Below are 18,135 nucleotides of genomic sequence, written 5' to 3'. Positions count from 1 at the left end.
TTTTTTAAAAGTTGATATAAATAAATGATGAATGATGTATTGACTATGAGTAAATCTTTATAACTAAAGTGTATAAATATTACAAGAGTATTAAATCTATACATGGACAGTGTAAAGATGTATACACAATCAATGCATCATCTACCATTCATTTGGATTACTTTCTCTGAAAAGTCAATGAATGTTGAATCATGTAGTGACAGTGTAAAGAACTCTTACACTGTCAGGAGTATACATCTTTTTCTCATATTACAATCTTAATATATATGCATTCATATATTAATGTACATTTGTAAAAAATATATTTACTAAATCAGTATATATATTAACCACTTTAAAATATTGTAATTATCTTTTGGTGGATAATTGTTCATATTTTATTTTAATTTTAGTTTCTGTTTATTCTAATATTAAATTAAGAGTATATTTATTTCTTAATTAAAATTCTACTTTCTATATAAGACAGGTATAATATTGTAAACTATGTCCTCATAGTGGAATATAATTTCTCCTCTTCTCTCACTTCTTGTCTATTCTTATATATTATTTATTTTAACACGTTGTCAATTTAGAGTAATTTCTTAACAATTTACATTAATAATGCAAATTCTTTATATATCTATTTTATCCTGAAGTATAACCATATGAACCCAATACATTATGAAATATTAATATATTGATATAAACATATTATTAAATATTATTAAGCAAGATTAGAGTTAGAATTTGGAAATTTACATCATTCTCATTGATTGAAAAAAAGTCAATGATAACTTATTTATACAAAGGAAAAAGGAAGTTTGGAAATTAAACAACTAATCAAAATGGTTAGAAACTTAACTATCTTCCTAACCATCTTCTACAATATCTTTAATACCCCTCAAGCTAGTAAGTGAATATTATAACTCTCAATTTGAAATTTTGATTTGAATCATGATTATGATAATTGAATCTTGAAGGAAGAATTAATCGTTGAGTCTGGATTAAAATAAATAAAAATGATTAACCACCATGTATAGAAGCAAACCATCCATTAATGATGAATGAAATAAAAATGGATCGGAATCTCGATCCTGATGTGATTGGATTCTTAAGCACTTAATTATGTTTTTTGTCATAAATCTTGACCCGAATGCCACAAGACTTCAATTTAATTGACATTGAAGCAAGAATTGAATATTTGGGACCAATGACTTCTATTAATCTTCTTGGTTATAAATCTTAACCATTTCTCCATGGAATTAATTTCTTTGACTTTATATTGTTGAGAGTGAAACTTCATTGTTGTTATAAAACACACAGTTTGATGTGTTGTGTTTGTAAAAGAGAAATGAGAAACAGGGTATGAATGAAATGAAGGTAATTGGTGGTAGGCAAAGGGCACATTGTTGCACCAATAAACATCAAGTGTTGGACCTGAATGAAATTCAAATTGTTGTTTACATTCCTCTGTCTTCATATCCCACACAATCGCAAAACAAAGAAAAACAGAAAAATATGACAATGAAAAATCGAAGGCGATCATGAACATGCAACGGATAATTCCATTTTGAATATTGTCCCTTTGTATATTTATGTGTTTCCTCGTGAATAATAAGAGCTTCAAGCCTATGGGAATTTTGAAGCAATTTCACTAACAAATCTAAAAAATTAATGAATGAATTGATGTAAAAGAGGCTTACAAAGTGAATGAATTGTATGTTTTTTCTTGTCTTCTAGTATTGTGGGTCAATTCTACATCTTGATACTCGGAATCACTTTTGAGCATGTCTAGTGAATAGAGAAAGACCCTACACTTGAAGCTAAGGTCTGAACTATGGATTGCAAGATACTGACTATCATGGGAACAATCTTGACACCATGAACCTAGGCAAGAACTTCATATAGTGAAATCGTTAATTTTAGTGAAGTCTACCAGCACCCCCGACTTATCGATCATACCACTAGATTGGGGGTAACTATTCCATTTTGATTCTAAAGTACATATCACAGCCAGAATTGGGCGACAACCATCAACTCGAGATTGAGCCAGACAAGCACGATCCGAACATTCCAAGGCCCTAGCCATGCAACTGAACAATCCAAGCAAATGAGTTGTTGACCGGGCAAAAATGACAAGATACTACAAAGACCATCTCTGACATCTTATTTTCACGCTGGCTGAATGATAGAGATCTCTATCACCGATCGCATAATCTTTATCACTGGTCGCATGCTATCTACACCCTATTGTACCTTTCAATAGAAAACATAAGGGACCTATGGCGTGATGACACAAACTAATACAATTATAAGTCAATTGTCCATAGAGTACAAATCTACAAAGTCGCTTGACACGGAAAAATCAACCATTGTATGTCTGGAGCAGATCTGATAAGCCATTTGATCGGTCAGACTAACAACATCTATAAATGAATATTCCCCTAACCTCTCTATTATAAATAAGAGTTTGTGAAGAAGATCTTGCTCCTGACCTTGCCACGATTTTGATGAAGACACCAACATCACATAAAGAAGAAAATGAAGAATACTTATGAAGATAAAGCTTCAAGGAATTTAGAGTCTAAGTCTATAGGTGCTTCTATCCTTATACTATATAATATATAATAAGTAGTAATGCTCAAAATATTTTAAAAGAAAATTGAAAACTACAAATATAGATGAAAACAATTTTCAAAATATTGTGTAACATATTACTTGATCTAAGTAACAGGTTATTGTGACTAAGTAATTTATTACCAGAACTAAGTAACATGTTACATGAGTAAGAAATGAGTTACCCACAAAAACTGAAGAGGGTAATCGATTACTCCATTTGACTAACTGATTACAAGGTTATAGTATAATTGAGTAACCGATTACACAGTATGATAATCAATTGCTCAGTTGGACAAAATGTTTGGATAATCGATTACATCGATGCTGTAGTCGGTTATTGAGAGCTCTTACACCAGTTTTTCATATTCAAACTGCACAGCTTTCACCCTAAACAAAATGGTTTCATTCCAATCAACTTCTACATTTTCATAAATGTGTTATGGTTGATTGGAAAGCCTATTTAAAGACATTGAAACTCATAATTTAATAATACAACTCACATACACAATCTGAAACACTTTTTTTACACTTTCTGCAACTTGTTCTTAACTTTCAGATTAAATTTTTTGAAGTTGCTTTAAGTGTGGTTTCAAAGATTTTCAAACCTTCTAAGCATTATAACTAAGTGTATAAAGAGTTACCGGATTGCAAGAGATTATAGTGTTCAAATCTTGTAAAGGCAATCCTTCCCTTGTTAAAGCTTTTTTCATTCAATTTGCTAAAATACTTTCTTTCACAAGGGTGTGATAAGAAAGGAGATAAAGTCACTTGGAAATGTATTTTTCCAAAGAGTGACATAAGACGTCTTGTGGTGAGAATTTGTAATTACTACTCTTAACGTCTAATGAATAAATCTCTTGTGCTGCAAGAGTACTGAATGTAACTTCTCCCTTATCTCCTTAAATTTACTTGATATTTTTCTATATAACTTTTCCGTTAATACTAACTCTAAAATTTGCAGAAAAATCTATCATAAATTTAAGACAACTAATTCAGCTTCTATCCTTATACTATATAATATATAATAAGTAGTAATGCTCAAAATATTTTAAAAGAAAATTGAAAACTACAAATATAGATGAAAACAATTTTCAAAATATTGTGTAACATATTACTTGATCTAAGTAACAGGTTATTGTGACTAAGTAATTTATTACCAGAACTAAGTAACATGTTACATGAGTAAGAAATGAGTTACCCACAAAAACTGAAGAGGGTAATCGATTACTCCATTTGACTAACTGATTACAAGGTTATAGTATAATTGAGTAACCGATTACACAGTATGATAATCAATTGCTCAGTTGGACAAAATGTTTGGATAATCGATTACATCGATGCTGTAGTCGGTTATTGAGAGCTCTTACACCAGTTTTTCATATTCAAACTGCACAGCTTTCACCCTAAACAAAATGGTTTCATTCCAATCAACTTCTACATTTTCATAAATGTGTTATGGTTGATTGGAAAGCCTATTTAAAGACATTGAAACTCATAATTTAATAATACAACTCACATACACAATCTGAAACACTTTTTTTACACTTTCTGCAACTTGTTCTTAACTTTCAGATTAAATTTTTTGAAGTTGCTTTAAGTGTGGTTTCAAAGATTTTCAAACCTTCTAAGCATTATAACTAAGTGTATAAAGAGTTACCGGATTGCAAGAGATTATAGTGTTCAAATCTTGTAAAGGCAATCCTTCCCTTGTTAAAGCTTTTTTCATTCAATTTGCTAAAATACTTTCTTTCACAAGGGTGTGATAAGAAAGGAGATAAAGTCACTTGGAAATGTATTTTTCCAAAGAGTGACATAAGACGTCTTGTGGTGAGAATTTGTAATTACTACTCTTAACGTCTAATGAATAAATCTCTTGTGCTGCAAGAGTACTGAATGTAACTTCTCCCTTATCTCCTTAAATTTACTTGATATTTTTCTATATAACTTTTCCGTTAATACTAACTCTAAAATTTGCAGAAAAATCTATCATAAATTTAAGACAACTAATTCACCCTCTCTTAATTGTCATCTCATTCTTAGAGAGATTTCCTCCTTAAAGAAGTTTACTTACACTCATACTCTCCCACTCTTTCTTAGTTGTAGCATATCTCTTGATATTATTCTCTCATATTTTTTATTTTCTTCATTTACTGACTTTCATTGGAAAACTTTTTTAGATATATTCCTTATTGCTTTTAAGCATCTTTAACACGATACTAAATATTCTACTGATCTTACATTCTAAGACAAAAAAACATAATCAAAATAAAATTTATATATCTTTTAAGTTACATTCGGGGGAATAAAGAATACTTCAATATGTTTAATATTGTTAATATGATACTTTTTTTATGTCATTCATATATTTCATACCTATGTACTATCTAGTTACATATGTAAGATTTTTTTGTTTACATATATATTCCACTCAATTCAAAATAATCGCCCACTTAGAGATTAAAAATGTTTAAAAATATATCTACTTATAATTTCAATAGAGTATTAAACAAATATTTTCGAATAATGGCCTTGTATTAAAAAATAAATAAATGCACATAAATGTTGAAAGATAAGAATAGTTTAACAGGTAAAATATAAAACTAAATATTATTTTTATGAATTTTAATAAAATCAATTACACTTTTAATATATAATTTTTTCCTCTAAAAATAACTTATCTTCTTAAATTTATTCATTATTTGACATGTGTCTCATTTTATTTTTTATAAATATTTTGAAATGAAATCTTCTAGAAAGAAGTTAAATAAGACACATATCAAATAATAAATAAATTTAAGGAGATAAATTACCTTATAAAGAAATATTTATTTTCAAAATTAAATATGAATATTTTTATTAAGAATCCATATATCAGATGATACTACAAGACATTTCATTTCTCTTAGCAATTTATATATAAATTATATTTTTCTAATTTCAAAAAAACATGAGAAAAATATTTTTAATGAGTTTTATATAATATTATTGTATTATCCATCATTCATATTTATTGATTATTTACTTTTAAAAAAGAAATAAAAATGAATGATAAATAATATATTGAATATTTATAAATCTTTTATACCAACTAAAGATAAATATACACTTTAAAACCATTTGCTAGCCAAATGAGACTATTAGCAAAGAGAATAAAACATCTTTTCATATCATGAGATAACTAATCTCATTAAATTTACTCTATATTTGAATTGTGTTTTATTTCCTTCAAGAGATTTTCATTTTAAAATATATCATAAAATAAAAAATAAGATAAATGTCAAACACTAGATATATTTAAGGAGATAAATATAAATAAAAATAAGTTATTTCTTCATCATAAAAAATAAATTATACTCATTAGCAAAATAGACTTTAGAACCCACGAACCCTAGGTTCCTCTCATGTGCTCATTTATTAAAGCAAAAAAAAAAAAAAATAGAGATCCTATTAGTGAAAATCAGAAATCAAAGTAAAACCCTCAACCCTTGAACCCTAAACCCTTCTCCTTTCTCTCTTTCTCCAAATGGGAACCCAACAAGCTGTCTCCTTCCTCTCTAACCTCGCCCGCGCCGCTTTCGGCCTCGGCGTCGCCGGCACCGTCCTCAACTCCACCCTCTACACCGTCGACGGCGGCCAACGTGCTGTCCTCTTCGACCGTTTCCGCGGCATCTTAGACGAAACCGTCGGCGAAGGCACCCACTTCCTCATCCCATGGGTCCAAAAACCTTACATCTTCGATATCCGTACTCGTCCCCATACCTTCTCCTCCGTCTCCGGTACCAAGGATCTTCAAATGGTTAACCTCACCCTCCGCCTTCTCTCCCGTCCCGACACCCAACGCCTCCCCACCATCGTCCAAAACCTCGGTCTCGAATACGACGAGAAAGTCCTCCCTTCCATTGGCAACGAGGTTTTAAAATCGGTTGTCGCGCAGTTCAACGCTGATCAGCTTCTCACCGATCGACCTCAGGTCTCGGCCCTCGTCCGCGAGAGCCTCATTAAAAGAGCGAAAGATTTCAACATTGTCCTCGATGACGTGGCGATCACGCATTTATCTTATGGAATTGAGTTTTCTAGGGCTGTTGAGCAGAAGCAGGTGGCTCAACAAGAGGCTGAGAGGTCTAAGTTTGTTGTTATGAAGGCTGAGCAAGAGCGAAGAGCCGCAATTATTCGAGCTGAGGGTGAGAGTGATGCTGCTAAGTTGATTTCCGATGCGACCGCGGCTGCTGGGAATGGTTTGATTGAGCTTAGGAGGATTGAGGCTTCAAGGGAAGTGTCTGCTACATTGGCTAAGTCTCCTAATGTGTCTTACCTTCCTGGTGGACAGAACTTGATTATGGCTCTTAACCCTTCGCGTTGATTATGGTTGTTACTTTACTTTGTTTTCTCATTGTTAGATTTGTTGCTTCAACTTGATTTGCTGATTATTTTGGTTATTGCACACATGAGATTGCTTTAATGTTAAATATTTGTTTGTCTCACTTGCTTGAAAGTGCTGATAGACCGATAACCATGGTTTGGAATTGTGTTTCACAATCATAATTGCTACTGTAATATTATGGTTTTGGTAGTTTTTGTAACCACAGTTGTAAGCACAGTAGCTGCATTTGTCGGCAACTTTAGGAACTGCAGTCACAATTTAAAACCATGGCTGATAATGTATACAGTGTTTAAAATGGTTACCAATTGCTCGATTAAGAAAACTTTGTTGGAGAGTTGTTGTTAATTAAGGATTTCATGTTAGCGAGTAGTGGATATAAATGTTTGATTCCTTTGATAGTAGTCATGTGTATCAATTGCATGTATTAGCTGTTGCACAGAGTGAGGGTAGAAAACCTGGAGGCTTGGGTTGGCTGATAAGTAGCCGATGACTGTCCAATAATGTACTAGTGTATACAGTTAAAAAAGACAGTTAGCAAAAAAATACTGTTAGAGTAAAAAATGGAATTGGAATGATCATGGCATGGCAATTATTGTTGCAATATTCAAGGCAGGCTAGACAGATTAGCTTTGTTTTACTTTTCTTCTTTAGTTATGACTTGTAGAATATCACCTTTGATTTCTTGACATGACTCAACCTGATACTAGTTTTTATTCTGCATTTTGCGTTCTACTTTCTAGTTGAGTTTAAAATGAGGAATAACCCTTGCAACTACGCCAAAGAAATTGGTTTTCGTTTAGTGGTGTATGATTCAGTTATTAAATCTTATGCTTCGTGTAGCTAATTGTTGTTAAAGGTGTTTTAGCATTTATTGTGCTTTCCCATTTAGGGCCAGGAAAGATAATCCATTAAGAGAAAACAGCGATATAGATTGGTGATAAAAAATCCTCCTAAAGTCAGGGAAAAAAGAAGTGCATCAGCTATGAGGATCAAACACGATCCTCTGCACTAAACAAAACTGAAACCTACTGAGAATAATGAAACAAGTATGGCTCATTAGCACTCTATCTAAATGAACTGAACAATTTCAATGGACATCTTATTTTTACTTTTACTCCCCAAAACCTTTGAAGAAGGCGGTTAGAGGAAAAAAGCCTTCAAATCTGGGGGACATATCTGAGTAGCCCAACCAATTCACTTCACTTCTTCAAAGCTACTAACTGTGCAAGAACATATGACTATTTGTTTCTGAGCACTTGGGGAGCTTGAAAGATGGCATGGGAAAGGGCTCTATGAGCCTTAGGAGGTCTATGCACCTGCAACAAGTCATTAACGTTAATCCTATTAAGTATGATAGTACAAACAAACGCCTCGACCTTATCAGGAGCTTTAGACTTTCAAAAATAGCTTTGATAGTTGAATTGTCCATAACACATTGAGACTCACATGCAGTACCATGCCTGCACCCACTTTTATACAGTCACCCACACACATTTGAATGCCATCCTGTGTCTAATTTCACTTTTTAAATTGACAAGATCTTTGCAAGTTTAATTGAAGTAGTCCATGTTCAGTCAAATGTAAGAGCTAAGGCCACTAGACAAAACCTTTTCTTATGATATAATAGTAATACACAGATGATATTAAATTTATCCTTGATGCACCAGCTAACTTTGCTCACTCAACTGAACCTTCTTCCAATGTTCACCAATCTGGACCTGAAAGTATTTCACCATTGCCAAAACTCCTAACACATTTCCTTCTTCATTTCAGGTTTCAATGATATGGTGTATGTGGCTTGCTTGGAGCATTGTCTTGCAGTTCTCCTTTGCTGGAATGGATTTATTTTAAATGATTTTTTTAATTGTTCTGAAACCTTGTAGACCTTAGTTATTTCATCTGAGCACAATCTCTTAATGCTTTTGAGAAGAAAAATATAAGAAATGAATTTGGACTTCTGTCTTTGATGATAGATGTTTCAGTGTAATAACCCATAAAACATTTAAGTTGAGAAATGAAATTCAAAACATGCTTGTGTGACTAATGCAGGTCGTTTATCACTAATGTACCCCAAACGTTTCAATGTATCATTTGCATGGATATAGACTGGATGCAATTCTTTAAGGCATGTTTGTGACTTGGTTTTGGAGAAAGAAAGGAAATGGAAGACTTGAAAACCATGTCACAAGTGTATTTTAAGGTCCTGAAGCTTTTCCCTTCCCTCTGTTGTCCTCCAATAATCAACTTGCAAACACCTTAAGATGATTATGAGATTTTATATGAATAATTCTACTGTCCTTTGTTGGATAAATTCTTGAATGTCTCTGCATCCCCGGTGCATAATACATTTGTTTGATTGAATTTCTCTGCATCCTTGATGCATATTACATTTTTTTTGAGCACATTATAGCTAGTTTTATGAAGGTTTTTAAAAAACGCGTCTAAGAATCAACTCCCACCACACTATACATGCTTGCCACCATGCAAAAATTGATAATGATGTGCCCATGAGCCATCTGAGTTTCACCATTATGTTATTGATTGGAAGTCTAAGTAAAGACAGATCTTTATCAATAGGATAAGTAAAAAAATTATAACTGAATTTGACACTATATCTTCATTAAAATCTTATGATAGTAAATCTATAAATTCGTTTATATACTATTTAATTCATCCATTTGGTTTCTACATTTCAAGGATAAGGATACTCTCCATTTTAGTTATGAATTTAATATGTGTACAATTTTTTATGAAGATTTGACTCATTGACAAGATTATTTAGTCTGCTTTCTAGTGGTCATAAGTTTTAATCGTAGAAATTATCCATTTGTTAGGTTTTATTCATCTATCCTGCTAAATGCAATTGATCACTCTCTTACATGATACACCATTTTAACTTTCGAAGAGTCATTAACATGTATCCACTCTTTGTGAGTGATTGATCACATCTCTCAATGACATCATGGACATGTATGCAACTAGTGCACATGGGTTGGGTAAGGTTTGTCCTTTAACCCGACCCTAAATGTCAATCGGACCAGTTTTTGAACTCGAACTCGACCATAAATCCCGATTAAATATAATACATATCCTTTTATATAAAGTATTCTCAATATTATTTATTATCATGGATATATAATTTGATATACGAAATAATATATGTATATATATTTTTAATCGTCTATGTATGATGAAAAAATTAGAGAATCATTACTTTCGACCAAAGAGGTAGAGATGTCATTACAATGTATATAATTAAATAGAGACACATAAAAAAATGATGACCGGGTAACTATGTGACGGGTTTGGTTCGTGTAGTGTTTGTCCTTAACCAACCCTAGATATTATTGTCTGAGTGTGATTTTTAAGCTTGAACCCGACATTAGACCCGATCCTATTCATGTCCAATCATGATTGGACCAAGCCGGGTGAATGAGCAGTAGGGCTAGCTCCTGCTCACCCCTAATGCCAACTACCAAGTAAAACACGTTTGTCATGTTCAATCACACCTTAAACAATGTCTTTGTCTTGTCTCAATCACCATTCATTACATATTATATATGTATGCCCAAAGTCTCTCTCTAGTTCTTCCTAATCTGCTATTAGTGAAGATACAGCTTGGTATTGTTGGTCTGTCATGGAAATCAAACTACCAACAAGTAGTGAAGGGCAACCTATCAGATGCAAAGGTATATTATGATTCATGAAAATGTGTTACTCTACTATTATTTATTACTTTCACTTTCTTTCTTATGGCCAAGGTTTTAGTCCATGTTGTTGTAATCAGTGTTTTAAATTTCATTCCGCAACTGTGATGACAACTAAGATATTAAGGTTTTGGTATGCAACTGTATCACAACCATAATTGGGGATCCAGTTTCGGCATTTGTTTAAGTGTCTCACTTTAACATGCAATTTAAAACATTTAGTTTTTTTCCTGATAAATGTGCTAAGAGTATTGTATTGTTAAAGTTTTAAGAGTTTTTGAATAGCCTTCTTCTTAGCTATTAGCATTTTATGTTGGTGTTTTCATTGCAAAATTGTAGCGGCGGTTGCTCGAAAACCCGGTGAGGCATTGGTCATTGAGGAGATCATTGTAGCACCACCAAAGCCTCATGAAGTCCGGGTTCAAATTATATGTACCTCTCTCTGCAACATAGACATCAATTTTTGGAAGATGCGGGTATATATATTATTCCTTCAATTACTATTTTGGGTTTTTGAAGTTTTTTCCTTTATTTTACTCCTTACTTTTCCCACACCAACTTTTTGATTCATACTTTTTTCTTCCATTTATACATTTTCCATGTTTTAAAGGATCCTCCTGCATTTTTTCCAAGAATTCTGGGTCATGAGGCAATTGGGTGAGTTTCTGCATTTATATCATTTTGGTTATGATTTTTATTTACTGAAATATGTTTCACATTTGCCTCAATGGGAGATACTAACTAGTGCTATAAGGGGCATGATTATGGAATTAAAGGAGTGAGTTTTTTTGAGAAATGATCTATTCAATAGTCAATACATAAGAGGTGTATTTAGGTTATGATCTTCTTGTACTAACATGATTTTTTTTGTTCTTTGCATTATATGTTGGTTGCAAGAATGTAAAAACATTTCTTTTAATGGTAAAATTAATAGGTTGTCCATGATCTAAAAGACATTTTTTCAGTAGTTCCAAAAGCAATCTTGAAAAACAAAACCACAATTTCTAGTGCTTTTTATTTATTTATGAAAATGTTCTCTGAAACAAGCTCTACCTTTGAGACTGAGCTTAATGTCTAAAATTTGAGCAAGGGTATCTTGAATTACTTTGATGGTTCAGCAAATGTAATTTTTTTGCAGTGCAACAAATATATATCTTATGTTACTCCATTTGATGTATCTTATGTTATTGTGCATTATTTTCCCCATTTTGCATCTATTAATTTATTTTTTCATATTCATATGTTGAAGACTATAGGAGCTGATAATGTTGAACCAATTTTTCTATGATATAGGGTTGTGGAAAGTATAGGGAAGGATGTAACTGGAATTATGAAAGGAGATGTGGTTATTCCAATTTTTCTACCAGATTGCCATGAGTGTATAGATTGTAGATCAAGCAAGAGCAACATTTGTACTAATTTCCCTTTTGAGGTGTCTCCTTGGATGCTTAGAGACGGTACCTCTAGATTCACTGACCTAAACGGAGAGATCATATACCATTTCATGTCTATTTCAAGTTTCAGCGAATACACAGTCGTCGACATTGCCAATGTAATGAAGATTGACCCGGAAATTCCTCCTAACAGGGCATGCCTTCTCACTTGTGGCATAGCAGCTGGTAATTTCATTAACCATGCAAACAACAACCAAGCCATCTCTCAATAAGTGGGATCGGCCACACAAATCAAACTACAATATAACGTTCTATCATTTACACCAACTATAAAAAGAGTGTAGAAGAACAATGTTGATTCTAAATTATGGTCATGCATAAATAAGTACGTGGTTGTTCTTATATTTCATGTTCAAAACATCATCTGATTTCGATATTTTGAACTTTGACTTTAAGGGATAGGTGCTGCATGGAGAAGAGCAGGTGTAGAGCCAGGGTCTACAGTAGCTATTTTTGGGCTGGGATATGTTGGACTTGCAGTATGGACTCTTATAACATTCCTTTCTTTTCTTGGAAGTTATCTGTTCTGAAATGTTCATTGCTATTGATCGGTTTCCTAGGTTGTTGAAGGAGCTAGACTTTGTGGAGCAACTAGGATTATAGGTGTGGATGTGAACCCAGAAAAAAATGAAATTGGTAATGCAATGATTGTTTAAGATCAACAATATATGTTTTAATGATTTCTTTTGATGTGACTATTATTATGCAGAAACTCTGAATTTCATTTCATGGGTTTGTTTGTTTTGTTTAATCAGGAAAAAAGTTTGGCCTCACAGACTTTGTCAATCCTAGAGAATGTGGAAAAAAACCTGTGAGCCAGGTCTACCTTTTGAAGACATTGATTTGAAACTCCCTTTTGTTTCCAATGATGTAGATATGATACTTTCCGTTCCATTTTTTTGGGTACTACCAAGGGTCTCCCCTCACCTTTTGGTAAGGAACTAATCCCCTTCGGGGTGTATGAACAAGTGTCACTCCCAGGAATCGAACCCTTGACCTTTTGGTCGTTCTAGGGATCTAGCGTGACCTTACACCACTAGACCAATGCCTTGTTGACACTTTCCTTTGCATTTGAGATCAAGCAAAGATTAAAAGAAATATGTGATTACCATATGCATATTCCTGAGTTCAATTTCTTTACAAATTGTCTTCAAAACTATACTTAAATGTGGTTCTGGTGCAGGTTATCATAGAGATTACTGGTGGAGGAGCAGATTATTGCTTTGAATGTGTTGGTATAGAATCATTGGTGCATGAAGCATATGCTTCTTGTAGAAAGGTACACATCTCTCTCTATCCTTACGAAAATTGACGCTGTAGTAGTAAGATAGAAACATATGCTTGATTGAACTTGTTAATATTATGAGCTTATCAGATCAATACTCAACGAAATCATTAAGCGGAATGTTGATGATTTTGCCTGCAGGGTTGGGGGAAAACTATTGTTTTAGGATTGTGCAAGGTAGGAGCTAGGTTGAGCCTCAGTTCTAGTGAGGTTCTTCATGATGGGAAGACCTTGATGGGAGCCTTATTTGGAGGACTCAAACCTAAGTCTCACGTACCGATTCTGCTTAAACGTTACATGGACAAGGTACTATATGAATCATGTTTTCTGTTCCCATACATTGATGCATGTTAATAGTAACGGTGAAATACCGAAATATCAACTTGTTTGGGGCAATTCTAGTATGTTAAATTTTGCAACATTTACAAACAGGAACTGCAGTTGGATGAGTTTGTGACTCATGAGGTGGAGTTTAAGGATGTCAATAAAGCTTTTGATTTATTGAAGAATGGAAAGTGCCTTCAATGTGTGATTTGGATGGACAAATGAGTACATTCTTATATTGGTAAGTGTTCTTCTGTTTAGTATTTGATTGAGACATTATCAATGAAATAGAGGTGCTACTCTATTGTACTGCAAATGCAAGTTGTGAAGTAATTAATAGGGGAGGCTATGGTGACTTTTGCTACTCCAAAGTGTTTTAGTCTATATACTCCTGAAACAGCATCATTTGGTATTTCCTATTCTATGGTAGCTAGTCATGAATTAAACCATTATCTAACTTCCACTTGGAATAATAACATAGTGGTTTTTTATATAAATATTTTTTACTAAAGCCAACTATTTTAAATTAGTCTTAGTTTTTGTATAATGTTTTGATGAATAACAAATAATTAAATTTGAGAAGGAAAAAATAATTCAAGGAAAAGTTTTTCACACACGTCCAAAATTATATATGTTAGAAAAATTGATTTGAAATGTGAAGTCAAAACATTTGTTGACTAAGCTTATCAAGTAAGGTATATCATCCAAAAGACCGAGCACATTCAGTGATTATTGTGACCAGGAGCAAGTTCGTTTAAAGTCCCGTGCATCTAAGTCAATTGTGTCTGAGTGGCATTCGTGTCCAATAACTAATTCATTCAGTGACTTTAATTGTTTTTCTACTCTATCATTATATATGATATTTAGACTCTTTACTCTTCCAATTATTTAAATTTATTTCAAATATTCTATATTTATTCTTATATTAAATTATATGTTTCTTGGTAAGAGATCTTAGGTGTATTTGATTTCAAGAGATGTTTTCTATCTCTATTTCTCATTTTTATTTTCAAAATATAATTTTCATTTCCTCAAAACAGATTTGCTATTATCATTTTTAATTTTAAAACTACTCATTCTAAACTTCACAAACTAGAACAATTGTCATTACAATTAATTCAATTCTAAATATTAATCATTAAAGTAATCAACCAATGAATTCTTAGGATGTCTTTATATTAGATACTTATGTTTTCTTTTCCAAAAGATTTTATGTGAGCAATACATGGAACATATTTATTTCCTGGACTTCATCGATAGCTACTACAAAGATATGTGAAATATCATAATGAGTATTATACAGTTACATGTGCCTCCAAAGAATTTAAACTTAAAATAAATTAGTAACGTAAAAATAATAATTAGAGTTGTAGTAATTTTAAAAGGCATCAACTTTCATACAAAATTATATATTATCATGCTTTGATTGATTTTGGCGTTTTATTAATTAATGGAGAGTATTTGAAAAATATACTTCCCTCATTTCATATATTTTGATGTTTAAAGTTATGGACATATTTTAATAAATTATTAAATGAATTAAAATTTTGGTACATTTTGACTAAAATAATCACATTTAATGCACATAGAAAAATGTATTAAAAAAGAAATGAATAAACACAGGATTAAAAGACGAGTAATACATAAGGGTAGAGTTGGAAATTAAAATATAAAGGTGAGTTTACAAAACATCAAAAAATTTGGAATACATAAAAAGTTAAAACATCAAAAGATATAAAACAAATGGAATAAAAAATTCTTAAAAATCTCAATAAAATGTTATTGCATCATTAGTGAAAATGTTGGAAATGTTATCAATATTCAAAATTTCCGGGAAAGAAGCTTATATTTTCTGAAATATAAAATGAAAATACTAATACAAACATATTTTCACATTTTATTTTATTTTATTGAAAATAAAAACAAAAAAAATGACCAAATGAAAACAACACATTAATTACATATCTAAACTCAGTTGAAGACACATCCAAATCCTTGAATTACGTGGTTCTTGATGCCAATCTCAACATAATAATCTAAATAAATGCTTTTCTTAAATGGATACTGAGTTGAAGGCTTGATGAATCATTTGTGAAGACCTAAAAGAGCATTTATAAAAGGAAAAGGCTTCTAAAGATTGAAGTAGTGATTCATAGTAATTTTAGAGCAATGAAAAGATTAATTCTATGTTAATATTTGAGAATCAAAGGATTAAGTTAAGTATATATTTTCATATATCTTGCATAGAAGTAAACTAAACAAATGAAAGAGAATATACTTGTGAGTTTTCTTTCTAAATTTAGGATATTTTTTAATTGAGTTTTAGATTGAAATGATCTCAATGCCTTGCAAAAGATCGATTCGAAAAATTTCAGTTTGAGACTTAGATCCTTGAAAGACTTGATAAGTGAAAGCATAGTTAGAGTGTTCATAGACGAAAGAAGCTTGATATAGAAAGAACATTTGCCTAAAAATGTATTTAATATTTGTACTATTTGTGAAATAGTAGAAAATCTTTCTTGTAAAAGGACTTTGATGTAGCTCTTAGAGTGAACGAGATAAACCATTATGTGAACGAGATAAACTATTTACTGTTTTTTGATAATTATAGTAACGGTATGGAATTCAACTTGTTGTAAGCCAAACTTTTCCAATCAATTTTGTTTTAGTGTTCAATATTAGTATTTCTTATGAAAAAGTTTTTAATAAAGAATTATTTTCTAAAAACTTAAAGAAACATAATTCAACCCATCTATTCTATTGTTTTTATGTGCCAATGGCATTGCATCTTCTCCTTGCATCCTAGAGCAAATGTGCCTTATCTCTCTTTGTGAAATAGCCCCTTTCTGGAAAGGTAATGTCTTCCTTTATGTCACACAATTTGATGTCATATGGAGTTGAGTCTCCAAAAGGTATTAAGTAATAAGCTGATTTTTACATATGAAAGATCTTTTATTGTTTTCCCTACACCAGATATTGTAATAAACAACTGTCATTTAATATTGCAATTTTGAACGACACTGTTGAAAACGATGCGAAAGAACATCAACAACACATACTATAGAAAGCATTGTCAATATGGGGGAAGGACCTTTTCCATTGATTTTCTTACCTTTATCCATCACATGTTCAAGTTTCTTAAATTCTTGGAGCTTGGATTAGAAATTCATAATTTCTAATTAAGGTAGACATCGTATGTTTATTACAATTATATCGGTCATTTATTTTGGGTTACAAAATGAGTGATCTAATTATTGGCAACCAATAAGACTTCTGAAATTGATAACAGATATGAGCTTAATAAATGAATAACCAAACAGTTGACCTATAGGGGATAATGAGAAGTCTATAATTTGGGGATTTTATGTTTATGCGATCATGTTATAAAAAAATGGGAATTTTTTAAAACAACTCAATGTTTATGTTATATCGAAGATACTGTCATGAACAATTCATATCCGCCGTGTGTCGAAGGAGTTTGAATTCATATGGAATTAAGGATGCTATTGTCCAAATCATACCTAATGTATGCAACTAATGTTTTCTCTCTGATTTTATGAGTTGCGTCCTTTTTTTTTCTATGCTTAACAATTCATATTTTTTTCGTCTCAATTTTGGAGATTTTGAATTTATGGAAGAATAATATATATATATATATATATATGTATATTTCATATGAATTAAGTTTTGATGTTATGCATTTTCTACTGTAGTTTTTTTTGGCTTCAAGTTATTACTATTGAAACTTATTTATATATTATATGCATGAATGAACATATATAATGTATACATTCTTGGTTTTCCTCTTAAGTTATTTTTTGTGCACTAATATACATACATGTTGTTGGTTTTTCGGTGCGATTAATTTTCATGGAGTGTATATATGTCTGTTATCTTTTGTCCATATCAAGATAATCTTGCATTTAAATACTTGATTTGAAATTATATTATGAGATTAGATTTGTTAATCGTAAAATATATCAAATTTGAAGGTTTTAATTCTAAAATTATATTTTTTTTATAATGAACTCATATTGTTTTTCTTTTGTTTGGTAGTTATTTTGAATTGATTGATGCAATATGTTGTCAAAGTAACATTTATTGTGGAAATTAATTGAAGTTAGTATATGAGTATGAGATTATTTATGCAAATTGTGTTCGGCCCAAAGGAAAACACAATTTGGCTAAATAACAACATACCTGAGATGATAAATACGTAACAATTATAAAAAAATTTCATGTGAATAATAGTTGATCCACAGAAAGACTATTGTTTGACAAAACTAATTGTTAATATTTGATCATTACATTGAGAGTAGCACTTTCAAATTAATTTCTCTATCCAAATACTAGAAATCGATGTTGTGCTAGGTATCTTGTGATGAG

The 18,135-nt window shown here is 31.5% G+C and overlaps 2 protein-coding genes across 2 annotated transcripts; both read left to right on the top strand.

The window, feature by feature from the left end:
• Nucleotides 1-6,049: 6,049 nt before the first annotated feature.
• On the top strand, nt 6,050-9,019 carry LOC109338295 (prohibitin-3, mitochondrial-like). Its single transcript, XM_019575496.1, has 2 exons — nt 6,050-6,963; nt 8,753-9,019. Exon 1 carries the CDS (start codon nt 6,122-6,124, stop codon nt 6,956-6,958), a length of 837 nt encoding a protein of 278 aa, XP_019431041.1. The 5' UTR covers nt 6,050-6,121; the 3' UTR covers nt 6,959-6,963; nt 8,753-9,019.
• Nucleotides 9,020-10,465: 1,446 nt separating this feature from the next.
• Nucleotides 10,466-14,121, top strand: LOC109338291 (alcohol dehydrogenase-like 7). Its single transcript, XM_019575486.1, has 10 exons — nt 10,466-10,668; nt 11,026-11,162; nt 11,297-11,343; nt 11,980-12,305; nt 12,537-12,619; nt 12,701-12,776; nt 12,896-12,960; nt 13,324-13,419; nt 13,567-13,731; nt 13,858-14,121. The coding sequence occupies exons 1-10, from the start codon at nt 10,617-10,619 to the stop codon at nt 13,972-13,974; spliced, it is 1,164 nt and encodes a 387-aa protein (XP_019431031.1). The 5' UTR covers nt 10,466-10,616; the 3' UTR covers nt 13,975-14,121.
• Nucleotides 14,122-18,135: the final 4,014 nt, after the last annotated feature.

This window comes from Lupinus angustifolius, unplaced genomic scaffold, assembly GCF_001865875.1.
Source record: "Lupinus angustifolius cultivar Tanjil unplaced genomic scaffold, LupAngTanjil_v1.0 Scaffold_21_120, whole genome shotgun sequence".
Classification (NCBI taxonomy): Eukaryota; Viridiplantae; Streptophyta; class Magnoliopsida; order Fabales; family Fabaceae; genus Lupinus; species Lupinus angustifolius.
Note: the sequence above shows the minus strand (reverse complement) of the source record. Positions and strands in the feature narration are given on the sequence as shown.